A 24,529-nucleotide genomic window follows, 5' to 3' on the forward strand; every position below is an offset into this window, starting at 1 on the left:
TGGGTCACTGTCAGCTTCGCAAACTGAAGCGAGTGGAGAGACACAGGGATCAGTGCTGGGTTCTCAGCTATTTACAATCTATATTAATGACTCAGGTGAAGGGACAGACCGTCACCAAATTTTCAGACAATAGATAGGTGGGAAAGCAGGTTGTGAGGAGGACACAGAGTCTGCAAAGGGATCTCTATAGGTTAAGTGAGTGGACACAAATTTGGCAGATGTTTTATACAATCTGAAAAAATGTGAGCACAATAAGGAGTCTCACAACACCAGGTTAAAGTCCAACAGGTTTATTTGGTATCATGAGCTTTCGGAGAGCTGCTCCTTCTTCAGGTGAATCTCATCTGATGAATGAGCAGTGCGCCGAAAGCTTGTGCTACCAAATGAACCATTTGGACTTTAACCTGGTGTTGTGAGACTTCTTACTGTGCCCATTCCAGTCCAACGCCGACATCTCCACATCTTGGGAAAATGTGAGGTTTTCCAGTTTAGTGGGAAGAATAGAAAAGTATAAAATATTCAAATAGAGAGAGACGGCAGAATGTTGCAGTGCAGATGGATTTGGCTGTCCGTGTACACGAATCATAAGTTAATGAACAGGTTCAGCAAGTATTAGGAAGGCAAATGGAATGTTGATCTTTATTCCAATGGGGCTGGAGTATAAAAGTAGGAAAGTCTTGTTACAACTACAGGGCATTGGTGAGACAACATCTAGAGTACTGTGTAAAGTTTTCATCTTCTTACTATCGGAGGGATATACTTGCATTGGAGGCAGTTCAGTGAGGATTCACTGGGCTGATTCCTGAAATGAAGGCGTTATCTTAAGAGAAAAATTTAAACAAGTTTGACCAATTCTCATTGGAGAAGAATGAGAGATGATTGTACTAAAACATACAAGATTCTGAGTGGCTTGACACGATAGATGCTGAGGGGGATATTGCAATGTGTTGGGGAAACTAAAATTGAAGGCACAGTTTAAAGATAAAACATATCCAAATTAAGATGGCGATTAGGAGGAATTACTTCTTTTAATGGATCTTTACTTTTTGGCATTGAATAGATTCAATCCTGAGTTACACAGTTTTGATCGACAAGAGAATCAAGAGTTATGGGGACAGACACTGCAGTTGAGGCAACAATCAGATCAACCATGATCTTACAGAATGGCAGAGCAGGCCTGATGGGCTGAATGGCCTTCTCCTGCTCCTTTTTCTTACGTTCTGATATTACTCTTTTTCTGTCAGTCTCTGTTACAGTATTTCAGTGTGGAATTAACTCAGTCTGATACTGCATATGAATGTGCCCATGTGAATCTGCCCAACACTTATTGTATGTCAGAGTGCAATGTCTCTATAACTGTACAAGACACAGTTAATGACCTTTGATCAGAAGTGTTTGGACCCTATTGCTCTCAGATGTTAAGGTTACGGTTAAACCCGCCACTTTCTCCTGCTTTTGCACACCAAAGTCACTCTTTTAACAAGAACATACCTTCACAGAAACTGAGGGACTGAGTTCCGCAAACAACATTCTGCCTGATTCAAGAGCTCTTCATTTGGCTCCTTCAAGCCTTGGTTTTCTGAGCAACAGCTGCAATATTTCACTGGTGGACACTGGGAATCTGAAACAAGATGAAAATTCTGCAAATACAGAAATCAGGCAGCATTTGTGGAGAAAGAAACAGAGTTCACGTTTCAGCTCTCTGACAATCAGCCTGCAATAAAACAATTATTGATACCGGCTAATGGCAGCCACAGTTCCCACATGGGGAGGTAATGGTGTACTGGTATTATCGCTGGACTAGTGATCGAGAGATCCATTGTAATGCATTGGGACCTGAATATCACCACAGCAGAGAGTGACATTTGAACTCAATAAAAAGCTGGAATTAAAGGTCTAATGAAGGGCATGTTGTAAAAAACGCACTTGGTTCACTGATACCCCTTGAGGGAAGCATATCTGCCCACATGTGACTCCAGACCCCCAGTATGTTTTTGATGCTTTAATGCCCCCTGAAATGGCCGAAGATGCCACTCAGTTCAAAGGTAATTAGTGCAATGAATGCTGGCCAAGCCAGTGACGCACACATCACATGAATGAATAAAACAATTATCTGCACCCAGACAGCGCTCTATCCAACACTGACTTGCCCAGGCACTGAGAGTGGGCACGCTCCCCAGGGGCAGCTGCGGGGCAATCGGTGGTGGAACTTTTCCCACTGCCACTTGTCTCCCATTCCACCAAGCTGCCTGTGTCCTTCTGAAGTTTCCCACTTTCCTCCTCACAGTTGCCAATGCCTCCAAGTTTGGTGGCGTGTGGAAATGTTGAGCTTGTGTCCTGTACACCAAGGTGTGTGTCATTCGTATATATCAGGAAGAGCAGGGCTCCTAACACCGAGCGCTGGGAACTCCACTGGAAACCTTCCTCCAGTCTGAAACACAACCATTAACCACTGCTCTCTGTTTCCTCTCACTCACACTGTTCCATATGGGGCGGTGAGGATGGCCTCGCTGCACCATCCGCTTCATGGTGCCGTGCTCTCGCCGCCGGGCGCCTCTGCTCCGGCCTCTGACTGGTATTACTGCGGCTGCGCGCGGCCACGCCGACCTTCCGGGAGCCGCTCCGCGCCTGCTCCGCGCAGCCACACGGTTACCGTGGGCGCGGCCTAATAGAGCCTGCGCTGTGCGGACCATTCTGAATGAGATAGACGAAATTCACCCCCACACTGTATCCTGGGTTACACAGGCCACCATTGCATTGAATAAAACAGCACATGGAATTATATTTCAAATCATCCGCATTCCACCTGAGATTTGGTATCGCTTTGGAGCAATACTTCCTCTTGTCTAAAAATTCAACCTCAAAATGTATTTCTATCTTATTTGTCCAATGACATTTTAAATTTACTGTTCATTCTGATTCGCTTGGATTACAGGCAACTTATTCAGGATCATAAGTCTCGCTGCCCAATGTAACGTCAAATATGTTCCCTGACGGTTTTCTTATTTTGTACCATTCACCAGGAATCTGTGCCGTTGGTTCACATAAATAATTTATTCCCAATTACTCTATTGAAACTGATCATGATTTTAATAACCTCTCTCAAAACTCCTCGGAATCTCAGCACTGACGCCACATAGTATGAATGCAGGAAGTATGAATTAAATTTCGAAGTTCTGGAATTACATAGCACGTCAGTGCTGCGGAGACAAACAAAGTTAATGGCGAATATTTCAGATCAATGTATTTTCATCAGAACTGGTGGATGTTAGAAATGTAAAACATTACAGGCAAATGGAGAGGAGAGAGACTCATGTGTAAAGGAACAAAATGGAAGGTCTGTGACCGTTTGGACCAAACATGTTTTAAATAAGGAGAGTTAGTGACACAATCAAATGGGATAATCATCAGACACATCAACATGGAAGAATCTGTATAGAGCAGGGGTGCTCTGAACTTCCTTGGAAGGGGCTTGGGGCTCCGAAAGCTTGTGTGGCTTTTGCCACCAAATAAACCTGTTGCACTTTAACTTGGTGTTGTTAAACTTCTTCCTTGGAACACCAGCAAAGACCAAGGACAGATTGATCATGTGAGAGTAAGACGCACAATGAAAATGACAGGCTGGCAGAAACTCTGATCAGAAATTGAATCATCCTTATGGACTGGTTTGCAATGTTCCAACTGTGGGACATGGGAATGACACACTTGACAAGCCCTGCCAGCCACAGAGGGGTGAGAGGATTGATTGAGGAAAGGGAAGAAATATCAGAAGTTCTTGAATGGAAGGTCGCATTACCTCTCGTCACAGTTAAGTGTTTCGATACATACAATGCAGGAGAAATAGCTTTTTCAACATTTTTTTGTCCAATTTTTCAATGCTAATGATGGGTCGATTGAGTGACTGCAATGTGCTCTACGTTGGGTAGATTGAGTGACTGTTTTGTGGAACACCTCCCATCAGTCCATAAACATCAACAAAGAACAAAGAAAATGACAGCACTGGAACAGGCCCATCGGCCCTTCAAGCCATCACCGACCATGCTGCCCGTCTGAACTAAAAACCCCTCCCATTCCGGAGACCATAATCCTCTATTCCCATCTTCTGCATATATTTGTCAAGACGCCCCTTAAAAGTCACTATCTTATCTGCTTCCACTACCTCCCCCAGCAGCGAGTTCCAGGCACCCACCACACTCTGTGTAAAAACACTTGCATTGTACATCTCTCTTAAACGTTGCCCCTTGCACCTTAAATCTATGCCCCCTGGGAATTGACTCTTCTACCCTGGGAAAGTGCTTCTGAGGGTCCAATCCTGAACTGGAATCCTAAATCTAAACAAAGTAACCTCGGAAGGTATGAGGGGTGAATTTGCTAAAATAGGTTATGGATGAATAGATTAATCAAATGGCATGACGGTGGATAGGCAATGGCTAGTATTTAAGTCATAGTTGTATGCAATGAACGTAAACATAACAGGAAATTATTGGAAAAAAAATTCTGAGGGACAAGATTTACTCACATTTAAGGGCGGCACGGTGGCACACTGATTACCCTGCTGACTCGCAACTCCAGTGACCTGGGTTCAATTCCGGTCTTGTGTCCTTGTCTGTGCAGAGTTTGCATGTTCTTTCTGTGTTTGTGCAGGTTTCCTACAAATACACCAATTTCCTCCCACAGTCCAAAAGACGTGCTGGTTAGCTGCAATGACCATGCTAAAATCTACCTCAGGACCTGAACAGGCGCTGGAGCGTGGTGACTGGGGGATTTTCACGGTAACTTCATTGTGGTGTTAATGTAAGCCTACTTTTTACTAATAAATAATTGCTTCTTTCCTTGCACTATTCCTTTCTGGCACGAAAACATAACTGGTGAAGTGGTCCAACCATGGCGAGCAAAATAAATTAAATAGTCTTGGATTCAAAGAAGAACTTAAGAACTTGGAGCAGGAGTGGTCCATTTGTCCCCTCGAGCCTGCTCCGCCATTCAATAAGATCATGGCTGATCTTTTCAGGAAAACTTCACACAAATGATCAGTCGGTGCATTCTCCTTTGCCTGTGTGTGATCTTGTGTATGCTGACAGTCTCTCGCTGTTTTTGTGTGTATTTCTGTTATTGTTCCATTCTTGGTGTTTAGACAGTGGAATTGTGCCGCTAGGCGGAGCTGCTGGGCACATTTGCTGTCATTAAACAGCAATACGAAAGTGATTTTTTTTGCTTTGCTATAGCGCAACAATAATAAACAGAACCTTGTTGGTAGATAGCAGAGTGGCGCAGCGGAAGCGTGCTGGGCCCATAACCCAGAGGTCGATGGACCGAAACCATTCTCTGCTATTTACGTTTTCAGGATCAGTTTAAAAAAAATTGCTGCTCCCCGCAAATATCACTGCTATTTCTTACAGGCTACAGTTATTTTCATCAGCTCTCGCTTGCAATCAACAATTTAGTTTGCAACATGCTCACTGTTGTAAATGCCACAAACACAGGTTTTCTCTTTTTATCTCAGGGCATTTATGACAGAGAAATGACCCAAAAATCATAGAATCCCTAAAGCGCTGAAGAAGGCCATGGGGCCCATCGAGACTGCACCAACTCTCCGACAGAGCATCCCACCTAGGCTCTTTACCCACAGCCCCACGCATCTACCCCGCTAATCTACTTAACCTGCACTTCTTACGACACCAGGCACAATCTAGCATGGCCAGTCCACCCAGCCTGCACATCTTTGGACTGTGGAAAGAAACTAGAATATCTGGTTTCCAGACATAGCTTGCCTGGGTAAATGCAGCTTCAACAACACTGGCCGTTTGACACCATCCAGTCCAAAATATCTGACTTAATTTGCTTCCATCCACAAACATTCAATCCCTCCAACACCGACAAAAAGGGACAGAAGAGCGCACTATCCAAAAGATGCACTGCAGGAATTCACAAAGGCTCATTTGACAGCACCTTCCAAACCCACCTTGACTATGGTCTGAAAGGAAAAGGGCAGCAGACATATCAGAACAACACCACCTGGAATTCTCCCTCCATACAACTCACTATCCGGACTTGGAAATATATTGTCATTCCTTCAGCGTCAGCAGATAAGAATCCAGGGAGTTTGCATTCCACCCACCCCACCCCCTCCCCCCAAACAGCACCGTGGGTGTACCTGCATGACATTGATGCCAGCAGTCGAAGCATGCAGTTCAGATGAGCAATAAATCCTGACCAAACCAGCAATGCCCGAGTCTGAAGAATGCACAAAATGAAATAAAAACAACTGATCAAAAAGGTTCCTCCTCATCTCCGTCTTAACTGGGAGATCATTTAAAAAACAAACTCTGCTTTTCTGGTCCCATTGTCAGTGTAATTCTGAGCACAATCGGGATTGTTTAGTCAACGTTGTCCCATTGCAGAATCATATTGTGCAGTAGTGACCTGCCTGGTGGTGTATACGGTACGATTTGTCCCTATGATTCACTGCATCCCCGTAGATATGGGCTGCCCAAGTCACACAATCAGTGTTAGAATTAATTCACATGTTTCAGTATCTGGTACCATTCTGTATCTGAATTTGTCTGGCGTTGTTTCTGAGGGTGTCTCACACTCATGAAGTGTGTGAGTGTGGGATCATTCTAGATCTGTCAATGCCTCTCTATGTCTGTGATAATTTTGTATAAATGTTGGAATCATCAATACCTTTAAGTCCCCTGGTGCTGTTTGTGAAACATATGCTTTATGTTCCCTGGTACTGTTTGTAGAACATCAGCTTAATGCTGTACCTATCAGCGGAACTAATTATGTTTGCAAGTCTATACTGCTGTTTAAACTGATGGTTTCAGTTGAGATTTTTCAGTCACGTCTCTCTCTCTCTCTCTCTGATCGTCCATTTGTATTCATGACTCAATGTGAGACTGGGATTCTTTCCAAATCTCTCAGTGATACAATTGTTGTGTGTAATGTTTTTCGTATCACTCATGACAGCTCCAGTGAGTGAGTGCAGTGAACAGCCTGTATATTTCAGCTCCTGACACTGAACACGTGATTGAGAACGATTCTCTTATCTATCAGTCTTTGCTATTTCGTGTTAGTTTGGGATGAATTAAATCACATTCAGTCCCTGGGACTATTTATAAGTTTGGATTAATTCCAAATAACTTTCCAGCACAGAAACAGGCCACTGATGCAGTAGGTTTTAAACAGACAATGTGAGTGAGTTTCGGTCCAGCATTAAATCTCTGTCAGTGTGAATACAATTGTGAAAGATAATGTATCCTTCAATCTGATACTGGATTGCTATGCAAGTTTCACTCAGGTTGTTCACCTTGATTTGATCTGTGACACTCAGTCGGATTCCAAATAAGAATTTTGACATGAATACAAAATGGAGTCCAACCTGGAATTGGACAGTGTCTTCCATCTGGCCCAACGTGAGTGAGGATTTAGGAGGAGTTCATAATTTATATTTCAGTTCATAGTCATCAAATTGATCTTGCAACTTTTAGTTTCATAATCTGGGTGAGTTTTCAATGGAATCTGAGTTGTATCCCAGGTTAGACGAGCTTTCAGAATATCCCAATCTGAGAATCTGTACTTCAGATTTGGATTTGTATCGAATATATTTGTGAGGACTCACTATGAGGATTAGTACAGTAACTTCCAAACCCCTGATGTGGGTGATATGACTGGTATTGAACTCGAATCTCAGAGTGCATTATTAAGGTTAATTGTCTAATTTTTAACCGAAACCATCTGTCAGTTTTATCTGATATTTAATTTGGAGCTAAGGCTGCACTATTGTGGGATTGACACAGTGATGATCTGATTGTGGATGACAATTTGGATTGGGTTTTATGGATTCCCCTATCAGTGGTACAGTGGAGTTTAATTTAGATAAATGCAAGGTGATGCATTTTCATAGATCGAATCAGGGCAGGACCGACTAAGTTAATGGTAGGGCGTTGGGGAGAGTATAGAACAAAGAGATCTCGGGGTACATGTTCACAGCTCATTGAAAGTGGAGTCACAGGTGGACAGAATGGTGAAGAAGGCATTTGGCATGCTTGGTTTCATTGGTCAGAACATTGAATACAGGAGTTGGGACGTCTTTTGAAGTTGTATAAGACATTGGTAAGGCCACATTTGGAATACTGTGTATAGTTCTGGTCACCCTAATATAGAAAGCACAGAAAAGATTGACTCGGATCCTACCAGAACTTGATGGTTTGAGTTATAAGGAGAGGCTGGATAGACTGGGATTTCTTTCTCTGGAGTATAGTCGGCTTCGGGGTGATCTTAGAGGTCCATAAAATAATGAGGGGCACAGGTCAGTTCGACAGTCAATATATTTTTCCAAAAGTAGGGGAGTCTAAAACTAGAGGACATAGGTTTAAGGTGAGAGGGCAGCGGTACAAAAGGGAAGTGAGGGGCAATTTTTTCACACAGAGGATGGTGAGTGTCTGGAACGAGCTGCCAGAGGTAGTAATGGAGGAGTATAAAATTTTGTCTTTTAAAAAGCGTTTAGACAGTTACATGAGTAAGTGGCTATCGAGGGATATGAGCCAAGTGCGGGCAATTGGGACTAGTTTAGCCGTTAAAAAAGGGTGTCATGGACAAGTTGGGCCGAAGGGCCTATTTCCATGCTGTAAACCTCTATGACTCGATGGTACAGAGTTTGATTTGATTACTTCTTGTTTCATGAATTGGTATGCAGTGAAAATCTTGTTTCTTGCGCGCTATACAGACAAAGCATACCGTTCATGGAGTAGATAGGGGAGAACGAAAGGAGAGGGTGCAGAATGTAGTGTTAAAAATCCATTTGCCAAGAGTGGGGTTCAAACCCATTGGATCTATAAATCCAACGCCTTAACCACTCGACCATCCTGGTACGAGAGCTGGGCATGATATGGACACAACACCTGTCTCTGCTGCTGTTTGAGCAGTGACTTGAAAAGGCGTCTCTGGAATTATTTCTGCTGTCCTGAGACTGAGCTCCGTCAGTGACAATGTGCGGACTGTGTGTGAGAAGGTCTCTTCTCTGTAACTAGTGCGGAGGAAATATCACATTTATTATGGTTCATTCAAATATTTGTCTGTGGAAACAAAGTACATTTAATATCTCAAATACAGATTCCGTCAGTTTAATCTCTATTAATAATCATTGTGAGCGGTTTGTGAGGCTGCAGCCAGACTCGAGCTCTGATTGGTCACTCACATTTCAATCACATTCTTAACCAATCAGAGAGCCAGGTAGAAGAAATGGGAGGCTTTGATTGGTTCACATTTTGAAACTGGAAAAGCCCGCCAATTTCAGTGCAGGAAAAATACAAAATAACGGAACTATTTCAATCTCACACTTTATAATCTGTTTATTGTATTTTCCCTCAGAATCCTGGCGCTATTTTAGGAACAGTTTGAATTTCTCAATCTCTTATCTATAACCCGCGGTAATCAGACCCCGTTCAGCAATTTAAAACGGAGCAAATCTCAGCTCAGTGGAAAAGCAGAAACATAGAGATCACCAACCAACCCCTTCACACAGGCTTCACATGGACAGAGGGAAACGGCTGATTTCTGATCCTCTCCCCTGAAATCGGCCGGGAATGTTACAATGGGAAGTGCGGAGAGAATCCCCGGCCCGATCCCGCCGGTGGAACAGGCAGCTTTGTGTCCGGAGAATAGGGAGCGCCGGGGGGAGGCAGATCTTAAAGCGCTGCAATGAACTCAGGTCCTGTGTGTGCACAAATCTGGCTGAGTCCGTCCTCTGGGAAAGCTGCGGAATAAACAGATCAGCCCGAAAATAACCTTTTCATTTCCGTCTGTACTCTGTTGCGGGAGCGACTCCCAGATCACCCGAAATAACGAATAAATAATCGTATTATGAATTTAATTCTGCTGCTGCGAAACTGTGAATATAGTTATCATTAAATCTAAAGAACTACCTTCCGATGTGGTGTTTCTCCTCATTGTCCATCATAAATCCCAGACTAGAATTTACCATCCGCTCTCAGTTCAGTTTGATTGTCCCTTCAATGTGAAAGTGTGTGTAAGGGGCGGGTATGAAGTCCCATTCACAGCATTCAGCACCGGGACAAATCTCTATCCTCCAGAAAGACATTTCTCATTCACTCAATAAGGGAAAAGATGGCGCAGCTTTTTCACAGAGATTGTGGGTGGCTCTTAAAAGAGCCGTTGTGTTTGGAGTGTTTTTCAGTCCATGGGGGAGTTTTACTTGGAGCTGGTGTACTTGGTCACCGCCTTTGTCCCTTCCGACACGGCGTGCTTGGCCAGTTCCCCGGGCAGCAGCAGGCGCACGGCGGTCTGGATCTCCCGGGAGCTGATGGTGCTGCGCTTGTTGTAATGGGCCAGGCGGGAAGCCTCACGCGCGATGCGCTCGAAAATATCGTTCACGAACGAGTTCATGATGCTCATGGCCTTGGAGGAGATGCCGGTGTCGGGGTGAACCTGCTTCATCACTTTGTAGATGTAGATGGAGTAACTCTCCTTCCTCGACTTTCGCCGCTTCTTACCGCCCTTTGTTCCCGGTTTCTTAATCACTTTTTTCGCCCCCTTCTTGGGAGCTGGTTTCGATGTTTGTTTCTTCTCATCAGCCATCTTCAATTCCACGCAGAAATAAAGCAAACCCCTTCCGAGCGCTGATTAAATAGACAGTCCCACAGAACTATGCTAATGAGGAATTGGAAAAGCAATGATTGTGATTGGACATTTTGAAAGTTATTACAGTCACTTATCAGGGATTCATTTGAGTGGATATGAAAACAGACCAATCAGATTGAGGAGTTTCCGCCAATCACAAGCCCCCTTACCACAATCAGGAAATACATTTCACAAAGAATCTCCAGCGCCAGTTTCTCAGTGTGTAAAGATCCACCGGGAAATGTCGCCTGGCTGTCGGTGTGAGGGACCCTTCTCCACAGAGGGACTGTGCGGGAGTGTGGGATTCCTTCCGGAACTGTGAATCTCTGGTAATGTGTGTGAGTGTGGGATTTACTCACTCTCTCTGATACAGTGTGTGAGTGTGGGATTTACTCACTCTCTGACACAGTGTGAGAGTGTGGGAGTTACTCTCTGATACACTGTGTGTCTGTGTGGGATTAATTCACTGTTTGTAAGTATGGAGTACATTATGTGAGTTTGGAAATCATGTATCTGACTTGCTCTGACCATGTTTGAGTGTTGGATTTATTCTATATTTGAGTATTGGACTCATTTGTTTCTGGGGATTCATTGTGTATCTGTTCGATAGTGAGGCATGTGAGTGAGTGTATTGATCTTCTCCCTGGGGATAAAAGGCAGTGCTGAATTAACTGTGCATGTGTCACATTCACCATGCTGGACTTATTCTGTACTTGTCACTTTCTGGAACTGTATGTAAAAGAGATTCACCCTGTCACTGTCATTCTCTAACACTGTACGTCAGTGTGAAATTGATTCAGTCTGGGTTTCTTTGTCTGAGTGTGAACTTCTCATCCACTGTCAGTGCCTGGTACTGTGTGGGAATGTGAGTTTAACTCTGTACCTGTTAACATCTGCTGCTGTAAGGGTGCACGGATCTCAATCTGTATCCGTCAGTCTCTGGTGCTGAATGGGTGTGTGGAGTTCATTCTGTATCTGTCAGTCTTTGGTCCCAAAAGAAAATATGCGGAAAATCTCAGCAGGTCTGGCAGCATCTGTAAATAGAGAAAAGAACTGATGTTTCGAGTCCAGATGACCGTTTGTCAAACCTTTGACCCGGAGAGAAGGGGCGGGGGGGGGGGGGGGGGGGGCGGCGCGGGGGGCAAGAACAAAGAACAATACAGCACAGGAACAGGCCCTTCGGCCCTCCAAGCCCACGCCGCTCCCTCGTCCTAACTAGACCATTCTTTTGTATCCCTCCATTCCCACTCCGTTCATGTGGCTATCTAGATAAGTCTTAAACGTTCCCAGTGTGTCTGCCTCCACCACCTTGCCTGGCAGCGCATTCCAGGCCCCCACCACCCTCTGTGTAAAATACGTCCTTCTGATATCCGTGTTAAACCTCCCCACCACCCCCGCCTCACCTTGAACCTATGACCCCTCGTGAACGTCATCACCGACCTGGGAAAAAGCTTCCCACCATTCACCCTATCTATGCCTTTCATAATTTTATACACCTCTATTAGGTCACCCTTCATCCTCTGTCTTTCCAGAGAGAACAGCCCCAGTTTACCCAATCTCTCCTCATAACTAAGCCCTTCCATACCAGGCAACATCCTGGTAAACCTCCTCTGCACTCTCTCTAAAGCCTCCATGTCCTTCTGGTAGTGTGGCGACCAGAACCAACGTTCTATACAACTGCAACATCAGACCCCAACTTTTATACTCTATGCCCCGTCCTATAAAGGCAAGCATGCCATATGCCTTATTCACTACCTTCTCCACCTGTGACGTCACCTTCAAGGATCTGTGGACTTGCACACCCAGGTCCCTCTGCATATCTACACCCTTTATGGTTCTGCCATTTATCGTATAGCTCCCCCCTACGTTCGTTCTACCAAAATGCAACACTTCGCATTCATCTGGATTGAACTCCATCTGCCATTTCTTTGCCCAAATTTCCAGCCTATCTATATCCTTCTGTAGCCTCTGACAATGTTCCTCACTATCTGCAAGTCCAGCCATTGGAAGTGGGGGAATGGAGAGAAGTGGGGGGTGGAGAGAATTGGGGGAGGTGGAGAGAAGGGGGAGGCAATGTCAAAGCCATGTTCTTAACGGGGGAGGCAATTCATAGACAGGTTCTGAACAAGGCCAGGGGGACACAATGGCAAGAACTCATTATTCAACATTGTTGCTGTTTTCACTCCCAAACCACCGGAAGGTGCCTCATTTAGTTCCCATCTCCCAATGTTTGTTATTATTATTGTACAATGAACAGCGGAAATGTAACTGCACAATAACCACGAGAGCAGCCGTACAAACAAGTTCTACTGTCGGCAGCAGGTTTGGAGTGGGAAGGAGAGGGTTTACAAAGTGGCTGCTTGTTTATTTTTCGATATTTGTTTAAAGTGGGAGCAGGAAATAGATATCTGACCTGTGCAAAAGTTACTGCTGCTTCGCACAGCTCAACTCAATCAGCAGTGCATGGATTGGGCTGTTTCTGAATGTCACATAACTGTTTGAAACTCGCCCCAAACACCCAGTGAGCAAAAGCAGTTTGGTGTATTAGTGAAGTGATCTCAAATATTGTTTGTGCTCATGGTTTTCCTTTTACCCAGGTTCCTAAATAATTGTTATTTGTGAAGTTCTCTCGAAACTTTTGTACCTTTTATTTCATCTGTTCCTCGGTTAAGTTAGTTATTTTTCTTTTTACAGGCAGATATTTGTTGGTCTCAGATGATTCCTTGGCACAAGCACAATTTCATCAAGCCAGTTCCAACACAAAGCAGTTCCAGTATCATTCACAGAGCACAGTGATACTGCCAACTCATTGGGTTCACTGTCACAAAGAGAAGTATTCAGCCCCATACTGTTTGCAAGGTAAGAGACAACTTTTCAATCCAAGAGTTGAACAGGAAAAGAGGCTTTTTTTATTTCCTTCCCCACAAATGTGGGACATAGGATCAGGAGTTGACCATTCAGCCCATTGAGCCTGCACCACCATTCAATCTGATTATGGCTGACCATCTCCTTCAATGCCCTTTCCCCTCTCTATCCCCAATTTCCCTTTTTGACATTGAGATTTAGAAATCTGTCAATGTCCATGAATGTTTACTCTGTGTGTGAACTTCCACAGCCCTCTGAGCTACAGAATTCCAAAGGAGCACAACGCTGAGTAAAGAAAAATGCAGATCTCGGTCCAAAGAGGATTTGCCCTTATTTTAAAATTGTGCCTAGACTCCCAACCAGGGGAAACATCTCACCTGCATCTACCATGTATACCCTTTTAAATACTTTGTTGTTTTCAGTGAACTACAGGCCCTGTTTCCCCAGGATTTCTTCATCAGACAGTCCCACCATTCCTGGAACAAATCTGCTGAACAGTCATTACACTCCCTCTGAGGCAATAATATTATTCGTAAGGTGAGGGGACCGAAACTGCACACAGTATTCTAGATGCAATCTAATAACACTGCTATACAATTAAACCAAGGCTTCACTACTCCTCCTGTACTCAGATCCTCTTGCAATAAAGACCAACGCACCATTAACCTTCCAAATTACCTGCTTCATTTCCTTGTTACCTCCAGTGACTTATTAATGAGGATACACATGTCCCTTTGTACATCGACACTTTCTAACCTCTTAGCATTGAAGAAATACTCTGAACATCTGTTCCTTCTGCGAAAATGAAAAATCTCACACATTCCACATGATATTCCATCTGCAATGTTCTGAACCTCTCATTACTTCTGTCCAAATCCTCCTGAAGCTGCTTTGTATCTTTCTCCCAACACACATTCGCGTTGAGCTTTGTATCAAGTGCAAACTCCTCAATATTATATTTGGCTGACAGGTAGAAACATCAATCACAGGATTTTAACAAAACACACCACTCACAGATATAAAACATTGTGTCATGTTGGTCACAAATTGAATAAGAATTCATAGCCAGAATAGACAAAAAAATGATGTTGTGATACTAAAAAAAATTGCAATTAATGACCTCAGAATATAGGTTTTGATACATTTTGTAAACCAATCCAAAAATCTCAATGAGTCAAACTGAAAGATGCAATGACAATTCTGTTACTACAAACTGCAGTAATTAATTACCAGGTGATGTATCCAAATGTTACCATTCACAGAGCTATAAATTGAATACCATTTGCACAACTTAAAAACAGCTACTGAATATAACCCATGACTGTAAAATGTACCCAAATCCATGTGATAAATTGAATCAAATGGCAAACAAATATCAATGCATTATGTTTTAAATAAATAGTTTCTAACACAGTGCCTGAAATGCATGTAAAGTTAAAGTGCAAAAGTATCCCACATTTCAATACATCACAAGGAACAACTGTAGAAGGATTGATTCCTACACTTGCAAAGATAACGAGAGAATCACAGATGTAAATTTAATCCTACATTCACAAAATCCCAAGAGACAGATGGAAGAACAAGGAATTCCATAACATACTCATGAATGACAACGACAGAATGATTCTTACACCCAAACGTTCATCAGAGGAAAAGTGAAACAAAATGAACTCCACACTCACACGGTATCAGCAAAGTAACATTTACAGAATGAATCCTGTAGTCGTACACAGCACCACAGGAACAGAGATACAGAAGGAAAATAACTTCGAGCTGCTGTACCAGGGATGGATACAAACAGTATGAATCACACACTCATGTTCTTACTCAAAATCTGAAGACTGCAAAACTGAAATCAAACTCATGTTGACTTCATGGCAAACTGAGGAACAGAATTAACCCCATATTAACATACAACAGCGGAGACTGACATAGTGCCAGAGTCACAAAATCATGTTCATCTCATCTCACACATGCAGACGGACAACAGTGTCCAATACTTATAGGCACAAAATTAATCTCATTCTTTATAAGAGATGGAGAGATGCAGATTGAGTCCCACACTCAGCCTCACTGAGTTGTTGCAGTGTATCTCACGGATGGTACACATTGTGCACCAGTGGCTGAGGAATTAAATGCTGAAGCTGGTGTGCAAGTGAAACCCAAAATATTATTTTGTTTTTGAGATTCTTTCATGTTGTTGGAGATGCACTTACCCAGTGAGTGGAGAGTATTCCATCTCTGACCTGACATGCGACTTTTCAATTGTGGAAAGTCTTTGGGGAAATAAAGGGTCAGTCACTAGCTGTGGACATGCTCTGCTCTTGTAAGGAATAATCATTAAGACAACATATATTGGAAGGAATAATTATTAGGACAAGTAGGAGATAATAATTAACATAGAAGAGATAATCACTACTTAAGAAGTTCTCATATATATCACATATCTTATTAAGCATACACATGGATACTCGCATAAATGAACATAGAAGCTGAAAGTAATTTCTTAAATAAACGTGAGAAAGTCAGACAACGGGAAAAAAGACTTGGCATAGCAGGATGCCCTACAATGGTTGAACAAGCAACAACCTTGGCTGATTAGACAATAAACTTCAGATAAGAAGGCAGGATGTAACCACAGTGATATCATAGCACATTCATTCGTGAAAAAACAGAAAGAAGGCAGATAACGTAGGTCTAGTAAATCATGGTGGCTAACAAAAAGTGGCCTTGGGGTCTGCAACAAAAAAACCTTGACTGTAAGATAAGAATGATGAAATATGAAGCTAAATGTGGATAAAAAGGACTGTGAGAGCACTGGTTTTTTGGATTTCATCTGGGAATCCCGGCTTTATTGAAATGTACTAGCTAATAAAGCCTTGCTGCCTGGAAGATCAAGACTCAGACTCTCTATTCTGATTGATGAATTCTTCTTGCCGTCCACGGGGAACCACGGCAAATTTGGCGGTTGCGAGCAGGGCAGAGTTGAGGTCGTCCGGTGACTCAACCCCGGAGGGATCGAGGGAGACGGTGGTCCGACCGGAACCGAGAAGTCCCCAGCCGGCCTTCTGTCAACAAGGTAAGCAGACTTGCATGCATGTAAATCCTTGTTGTCAGAAAGGGGTTTTCGAGGCCTGGCGCACCCGGTTCTCCACTGGTCCTGGATCTCACCTGCCCAAAAGATAACCTGCATTGGTAAAGTTAAAATTGTGTAAAATATTGAGAGACTGAGTCTGATCGGAAGGGCAAATTTTGCATGTAAAAAGCACGCTTTAGTTTTATGTACTGTATTGTCCACGAATGGGTAAAAAGTGAGACGCTACAAAAACCGAACGCTAATTGATGCAATTAGGTTAGTCGAGCGGTTAGGAGCGGGCTTCCAGGTTACGACTTGCCCAAGGAGAGTAAGTGTAGGCAAGCCTGCCAGTCCAAACCTACCCAGGACCTCGGAGAGAGTGACGTCAGCCGAGAGGAAGGAGAGATCTAGGAGAGATTGCTCTCCTACCTGACATAGTAATTAAGGACCTACGTTGATCGCCGGAAGAAGAGAGGGGATAGGTAGTGAAATAAAGTAAAGGGGCTACAAGGAGAAGCCTGAAAAGGTTGATCTGGAATAGCGGTGTAAGCAGCTGTTGGTAAATGTGGAGTGCAAAGCAGGATCACGACAGTGATGAATCACGTAGGAATATTGCAGTAATAGATTTCTTAAGTAGTGGTGTTAACACACATTTTTTTAGAGAAGATCTAGTAAAAATAGTTGGAGGAGGTTTTAGGGAGTGGTATGAGGGTGAGAGAAATGCCCTGCTAAGAAGAATAACTGAAGTAGTTAATTTGGAGGAAGTGAATAAGGAGTGGCCATACGTAAATTGGGACGAAATAATATACAAAAATTGGACGAGTGAAGCAGTAGAAGAAACATTGACAGAATTAATAGAAGAAATCAGACCAAGTAAGGCTCTGTTGGAAATCAGTGAGCAAGTGGAGGCATATTATCCACTAGCAGAAGAAAAAGGATTATCACCAGGAGAGGGAAGAACAGGGAAGCAAATACTGAGACCTCGGTTGGAAATACAGGTGTCAGTCAGGGAAGTGCAGTGGGAAGATAGTCCAAGGACAGAAAAAGGGAAAACAGTATATCGCATAAAAATAACAATAGTGCCAAATACCAACATATCAGAAAATATTAAGCCGCAAGGCAGTGCAAAGAAACAGAACATGCCATATCAAACTAAGACACCGGTGGAAATTCTGGGAGAAAAGTACCCAGCCCTGAAAGGAGACATAGCCCATATCTCCCAAAAATGGACCAAAAGAACAAGTAAATTAAACACACAGTGGCCAGAGGGAGGCACCTGGTGTACAGAAAGATGTGAGGATCAGAAAGGACTGGTAAAGAACTATAAATTAAGGGGTAAATCACAAAAGAGAAATCAGAAAAGAAAAAAAGAATTGGAGATACTAACATTATTTGAAAAGGAAGGAAAAGAGAAAAAGCGCATATGGAAAATGCAAATGCCAGTTCAGATTCAGGAAAAGGAAAAATTGAAAGACCCACATATAGCCCCGCCCCCTTATAAGGAAAACCAAGATTTTGCTGGGCTGTATCCAGTAATAAAGGGGACAGTGAATTTTGAGGGGGAATATGAAGAAAGGGACATGACCCGCGAACAATGGGCAAAGCAGGAGGTGGAAAGAAAGGTAAAAAGGGAAGAAGAAGGTGCTAAAGTGGAAGGAGAACTGGATAACATACGCCATATGAGGCAAGAGTTAGAGGAAGAGTTGGTTCGGGTAAGGGTGTTAAAATGGGCAAATAGAAAAATGGAGGAAGAACAGAGTAAGAAAGGTGAGGAGGCAGTGGACAGTCAGGCAAGGTGTGAAGAGGAGGAGGGTAAGGAAGAATGGGATGAAAAATGTAAATATAGCAAGGGAAGTGCAGGAGGAAAAGGACAGGGACAGGGAAAAGCACCCTATCAGAACCAGAGGGGACAAAACCAAGGATATAATCAAGGCCCCAGGCAGGGAGGACCACCTGGCCCTCCAGGGGTATGCTGGGGATGTGGGGAAACAGGACACATAAAAAGGAATTGTCCCCAAAACAGCTATAGACAAGGAGGTCAACAACAAATGAGTCAGCAAATGATGCAAGTGCCAACCAGTGACTGCCCAATGAGTCAGGGGCCAGTAAATCACCAGAGTTTCCTATAGGGAGGCCCAGAGAACCCCGAAATGGTAGGCCAGTATGTACAAATAACGGACACAGCAAATCAAGAACCTGTAATCAATGTTAGAATAGGGGGGGTTGAGATCCCCATGATGATAGATACAGGAGCTACTTGTACGTGCATACAAGAAAAATATGCAGGACACCTACCATTGTCAGGTCAGTTTGTAAAAACTATGGGGTTCTCGTGGAAAGCAGTATTGACTCAAATGACGATGCCGGTGCCTATCACCGTTGGAAACAAAACCACTCATGTGCCTGTGTTAGTATGCAATAAAACACCACTGAATTTGTTAAGATGCAATCTTAGGGTTAGGGTTAAAATTAGAGTGTACAACTCAAGGAATTAATCTGACGGGCATGTACGTAATTAGGGTAAGGGGAGAAGAGTGGGCCAATGTATATTGGCTAGGGGACATAGAAGAACAAATTAAAAAGCAGGTATGGGAAATTTGGGGGACATTTGTAGAGGCACAGATTCCAGACGCCGAATGGCCAAAAACTGAACTACATAGCACAATGATTTTTGATAAAATACAACAGTCAGAGATACAGGAGAAGTGGAATAAAGAGGCAGGACAAGAACAGGAAATAAATTCAGACAGCATTTTAATCGGACCAGAGGGAACAGCCCTCACAATTAGAAAGAATGAATGGGTCAGAAAATGGTTCTCAGTGCCTGAGACAGAACCACATGTTACGCTAAAGGTGAATCCTGATTACAGACCAAAGGATTTGGGACTTATGACGTTTAGGGCACAGGAACTGGAATTTATTAAAGCAAACAATGAGAATATTTGGATGTCGACTGACGGACAAATGATGAAAATATCTGTTAATGCAAGGATGACTGGAAGACCAAAAGAGGTAAAAATAGAGTTAAAAGATAAAGAAGTAGAGCAAGAATGGAGAGCAAAGTTAGAAAAAGATTTAGATTCTCTCCCTGAGGAATTGTGGTCAATGAACGACACAGATGTAGGCAAAGTTAAAACAGCTACCCCAGTCGAAGTAAAATTGAAGCCAGGATGTCAAGGACCTTATAAACCACAATATCCAATCAAGGCAGAAGCAGTAAAAGGCATAAGAGAAACAATCAGAGGATTAGTAGACGCAGGGGTGTTAAAAGAAACCCGAAGTAAATGTAACACACCCTTATTACCAGTTAAAAAGGCAGATGGGGAAAAGTGGAGGTTAGTACACGACCTGAGAGCAGTTAATGAAGTAGTTGAAAATATGCCAGTAGAAGTCCCTAACCCCTACACCTTATTGACTAACATACCGTCTGAAAGCAGATGGCTTACAGTAATAGACTTATGCTCAGCATTTTTCAGTGTGCCCTTGGCACAAGCGAGTCAGTACTTATTTGCTTTCAAGTACAAGGGAAAGTACAATAGAATGCCACAAGGATTCAAACACTCCCCACATGTATTCAACCAAGTGTTGAGAGCAGATTTGGCAGGGATACAACTAGAAGGAACACTGATACAATATGTGGATGACTTGTTGTTGTGTACAGAAACAAAGGAACAGTGTCGGGAAGAAAGTTTAAAACTGCTGGGAAAGCTGGCGAAAGGAGGACATAAAGTGTCAAGAAATAAATTACAGTTCTGTCAAAGAAAAGTAGAATACCTTGGAAGGGAAATAACTGTTGGACAAAAAAGAATAGCTCACCAGCAGATAGAAGCAGTATTGAAAATCCCAAAACCACAGACAGTGAGACAGATGATGACATTCTTAGGAATGACAGGATTTAGTTCAGAATGGATAGAAAACTATGCAGAAAAAACACAAGCGTTAAGGAAAATAATGAAAGAGGCCGGATGTGAGGAGTTAAAAGCGATCTTGATATGGGACAGGGAGGCCTCAGAAGCATTTGATAACGTGAAACAAGAGATGGTGCAAGCACCAGCACTGATGCTGCCTTCGTATGATAAACCCTTTGACCTTTTTGTTAGCAACAGGGAAACAGGATTCGCAACTGCTGTGTTAATGCAGGACAGCTGTAAAGGAAGAAAGAAACAAGCAATAGCTTATTATAGCACCAAGTTAGATGATGTGGCCCTGGGGTACCCTCCATGTTATCAGGATTTGGCAGCTGCTTGGTGGGCTTACGAAAAAGCAGCTACCATCACAATGGGATATTTAATAAACATACATGTACACCACAAAGTAGCTGAATTGATTGAGCAAGGAAAATTTGTGCTGACACCTGCTAGGATCCATCATTATCGAATGCTAACCACATTCCCAGATATCACGATAATAAAGTGCAACAGAGTAAATCCAGCTGATTACATGCCATTACCTCATGAAGGAAAAGAACATGAATGCTTAAGAGAAGCAAAAACATTTATGAAACTGAGAGAAGACTTAAGAGCAGAGGGACTAGTGACAGAAGAGAAGAGGACACTGTATGTAGATGGCTCATGCTACAGGGATCACTTGGGAAACCACGCAGGCTATGCCATAGTTGAACAAAGACCAGGAGGACTTGAAGTTATAGAAGCAGAAAAATGTGAACAGCCCTGTTCGGCCCAACTAGCAGAACTTAAGGCACTAACCAGAGCATGTGAATTAGCAAAAGGGGAGGCAGTAGAAGTGTATACAGATTCGGCTTATGCACATGGAGTGTGTCATCTGTTTGGATCAATCTGGAAACAGAGAGGCTTTATGAAAAGTAGTGGGGGACCAATACAGCATGAAAGTCAAATAAAAGCCTTAATACAAGCTATGATGGGCCCAAAAGAATTGGCCATAATATTTGGAATTGGCTTGATAATGTATTCGGACAATGGGGAGCATGGTTTGCAAAGGCGGGGTTATAATGGTAGTAGTAATAATCATAATTGGACTAATCTTTTGTTGTTTACTGCCTGCTTTGAGATCTTTTATTACCAGACTAATGATGCGACAAATGGTAGTGCGAATGGAGAATGAACAAATCCCCGAACAAGAAGTCCAGGAATGGGGTCAAGTTGAATTACCCCCACCGAATAGACTCATGATAACTTTGATTGAGACTGACGCTCCTTGTTTTGCAATGTAGCACTAAAGACTGCAAAAGAGGGGAAGATCTGTTTCAATGCGTTAAAAGAAGATGGAAATTTGATTTGTATACCAGTGATCAGTATGTTCCTTCCTCAGGAACAAGGACTGTTGACACAAACTCTACCGCTCAAGTTCATGGTTCATCGAATTCGACCCAGGAAACTGAGCTATCAACTGAACTGACAAAACAAGAGAAATCACTGAAATTGAAGCTGAAAGACTGTATAAACTAAATAGTAGTAGCGGCGACTAAGCGCGGGAAAAGAATTGTGTAAACTGTGATAAATTGTACTCTCCCTCCTTGTGATAGCATGGGAAAAGTAGGGGTAGGATGGATGGGGATAATACTAGTACTTAGTATGGGGGGTGGCAAGAGTAAAAATGAACAGGAAGAAGACAGATCGCATATAAATACTTACCTATATATGTCATATATGTATGCAGAAAGATTGAACATAAGCAAATGTTGGGTCTGCACTCATGTCCCAAGCCATTCCCAAGAAGGCCTACCACTCCAGTCTCTCCCCTTTCAGATTTCAGAAACTATAGAATGGATATTGAGACAAAATAAGACAGGGGAAGGAGGAAACATGACAATGTGGGAGTCAGCTGGGTATAGAATGACCAGGTTTGCTACATGGTACCAACCAACTTACAACCATTCCCAGTTCCCACCTGTACCGACGGTCCTAAAATCAAATGGACCAGGATCCTTCTGTTTAAAGAAAAATGTGGATGGAGCAAGAGTTGGAGAAAGTAAATGTCAGCAAACTGTAGAATGGCAACCACCTGTGAAAGATTTAAGTACAGCTGGTATGTTCAAAATAGACTGGACTGAAATATGCAACATCACATCAAGCAACGTGTGGGAAGGAAAAGCTGTACAACCTTAGATGACGTTGGCTGATAACTTTACGGCCTACAATGGAACTTACTTTATATGCGGTACAAAGGCATATCCCTGGCTTCCTGCGAACTGGACAGGCTCCTGTTATCTGGGATATGTAGTGCCCTATATGCACCACATGCCTTCCCTACGAAGCTACCCTTCGCGAGCAAAACGAACAATCAGTAAGATTGACTGGTTCTTTATGATGGCCTTTCCATTACATGGGACAGGAAGAACGGCAAACGAGTTAATTCTGATGGCCACAGCCCTGGAACAACTGGCTAATATCACTGCAGCTGAAGCTCGATAAACAGGGCAAGCCTTGACAGAAGTATCAGCAGAACTGATGGCAGTCCGCACAGTAGCCCTGCAAAATAGACTGGCTTTGGACTATCTATTGGCCTCGCAGGGAGGAACATGTGCCATAATTTAACAAGAATGCTGTACTTACATACCAGATAAATCTGAGAATATAACTAACCTTGCAAAGCATATCAAGGCACAAGCAGACCAACTCCAAAAGATAGGTCACGAATTCCATGATTATAACCCACCTGGATGGTTAGGATGGGTGGGAAATGGGATGTTTGATTGGATTTTTAAATCATTTATGTTACTGCTGCTTATAATAGTAGAGATAGCGTAAGCAGGATGCTTATGTCGATGTGTAATTAACAGGGCAATGGACAGCATGTACCATTATCAATAGTTTGAAAATAAGAGGAGATAATATGACCCTAGATACCATACGCATAGAGGGAAATACTTAAATGATCAAGCAAAATCAAGGAGGGAGAGATGTGTTAGTACAAAGTGTATGAAATGTATTAATGCAAAAATGTATTTTAATGAACTATCAGGTAAAGGAAATCTGGAGGAGCAGTTCGCAATTAGGCTATTAATAAACAAAAAGGGATATTGATCCTACACTTAAGCTCCTCCACATTTCGTGAAACCAAACATAACTAAGACATATATTGGGAAAATATATCAAGAAATAGTTTAGTGAGACAATGATGTCTCAAAGAGGGGATATGTAAGGAATAATCATTAAGACAACATATATTGGAAGGAATAATTATTAGGACAAGTAGGAGATAATAATTAACATAGAAGAGATAATCACTACTTAAGAAGTTCTCATATATATCACATATCTTATTAAGCATACACATGGATACTCGCATAAATGAACATAGAAGCTGAAAGTAATTTCTTAAATAAACGTGAGAAAGTCAGACAACGGGAAAAAAGACTTGGCATAGCAGGATGCCCTACAATGGTTGAACAAGCAACAACCTTGGCTGATTAGACAATAAACTTCAGATAAGAAGGCAGGATGTAACCACAGTGATATCATAGCACATTCATTCGTGAAAAAACAGAAAGAAGGCAGATAACGTAGGTCTAGTAAATCATGGTGGCTAACGAAAAGTGGCCTTGGGGTCTGCAACAAAAAAACCTTGACTGTAAGATAAGAATGATGAAATATGAAGCTAAATGTGGATAAAAAGGACTGTGAGAGCACTGGTTTTTTGGATTTCATCTGGGAATCCCGGCTTTATTGAAATGTACTAGCTAATAAAGCCTTGCTGCCTGGAAGATCAAGACTCAGACTCTCTATTCTGATTGATGAATTCTTCTTGCCGTCCACGGGGAACCACGGCAAATTTGGCGCTGCGAGCTCTATATTTAAAGCCACAGTCACATTGTGACAGGATACGAAAAGAACCTTGGAGTCATTTCTCATTAATTACAGTCACAAAATGATGACCATGCTGAAACATAATTAAAGATGTAAATTGTGAGGAAGAGTAGGCCATTCAGCTCTTTGAGCCCATATTGTCACACAATGAGGTCATGGC

The 24,529-nt window shown here is 42.7% G+C and overlaps 3 protein-coding genes across 7 annotated transcripts in view; 1 reads left to right on the top strand and 2 right to left on the bottom strand.

Annotated features, from left to right (window-relative positions):
• The window catches only part of LOC144482277 (uncharacterized), a 411,284-nt gene extending 386,965 nt beyond the window's left edge, over positions 1–24,319 (top strand). For 2 of the 5 annotated variants that reach the window (XM_078201459.1, XM_078201458.1), the window contains exons 3-4: positions 13,336–13,500; positions 21,774–24,319. In XM_078201459.1, the coding sequence (XP_078057585.1) occupies positions 13,336–13,500; positions 21,774–21,958 (350 nt within the window). In that variant the 3' untranslated portion in view covers positions 21,959–24,319. Of the gene's footprint in view, positions 1–10,843; positions 10,971–13,335 lie in introns of those variants that run through there. The other 3 variants (XR_013495922.1, XM_078201456.1, XM_078201457.1) reach the window with 3 other exon arrangements.
• Positions 1–24,529, bottom strand: part of LOC144482285 (uncharacterized) — an 872,976-nt gene that overhangs the window by 802,429 nt on the left and 46,018 nt on the right. The window lies entirely within an intron of this gene.
• Positions 9,082–10,613, bottom strand: LOC144482306 (histone H2B 5-like). The gene has a single exon (XM_078201485.1). The coding sequence runs from the start codon at positions 10,597–10,599 to the stop codon at positions 10,213–10,215; it is 387 nt and encodes a 128-aa protein (XP_078057611.1). The 5' UTR covers positions 10,600–10,613; the 3' UTR covers positions 9,082–10,212.

Source organism: Mustelus asterias, unplaced genomic scaffold (genome assembly GCF_964213995.1).
Source record: "Mustelus asterias unplaced genomic scaffold, sMusAst1.hap1.1 HAP1_SCAFFOLD_35, whole genome shotgun sequence".
Classification (NCBI taxonomy): Eukaryota; Metazoa; Chordata; class Chondrichthyes; order Carcharhiniformes; family Triakidae; genus Mustelus; species Mustelus asterias.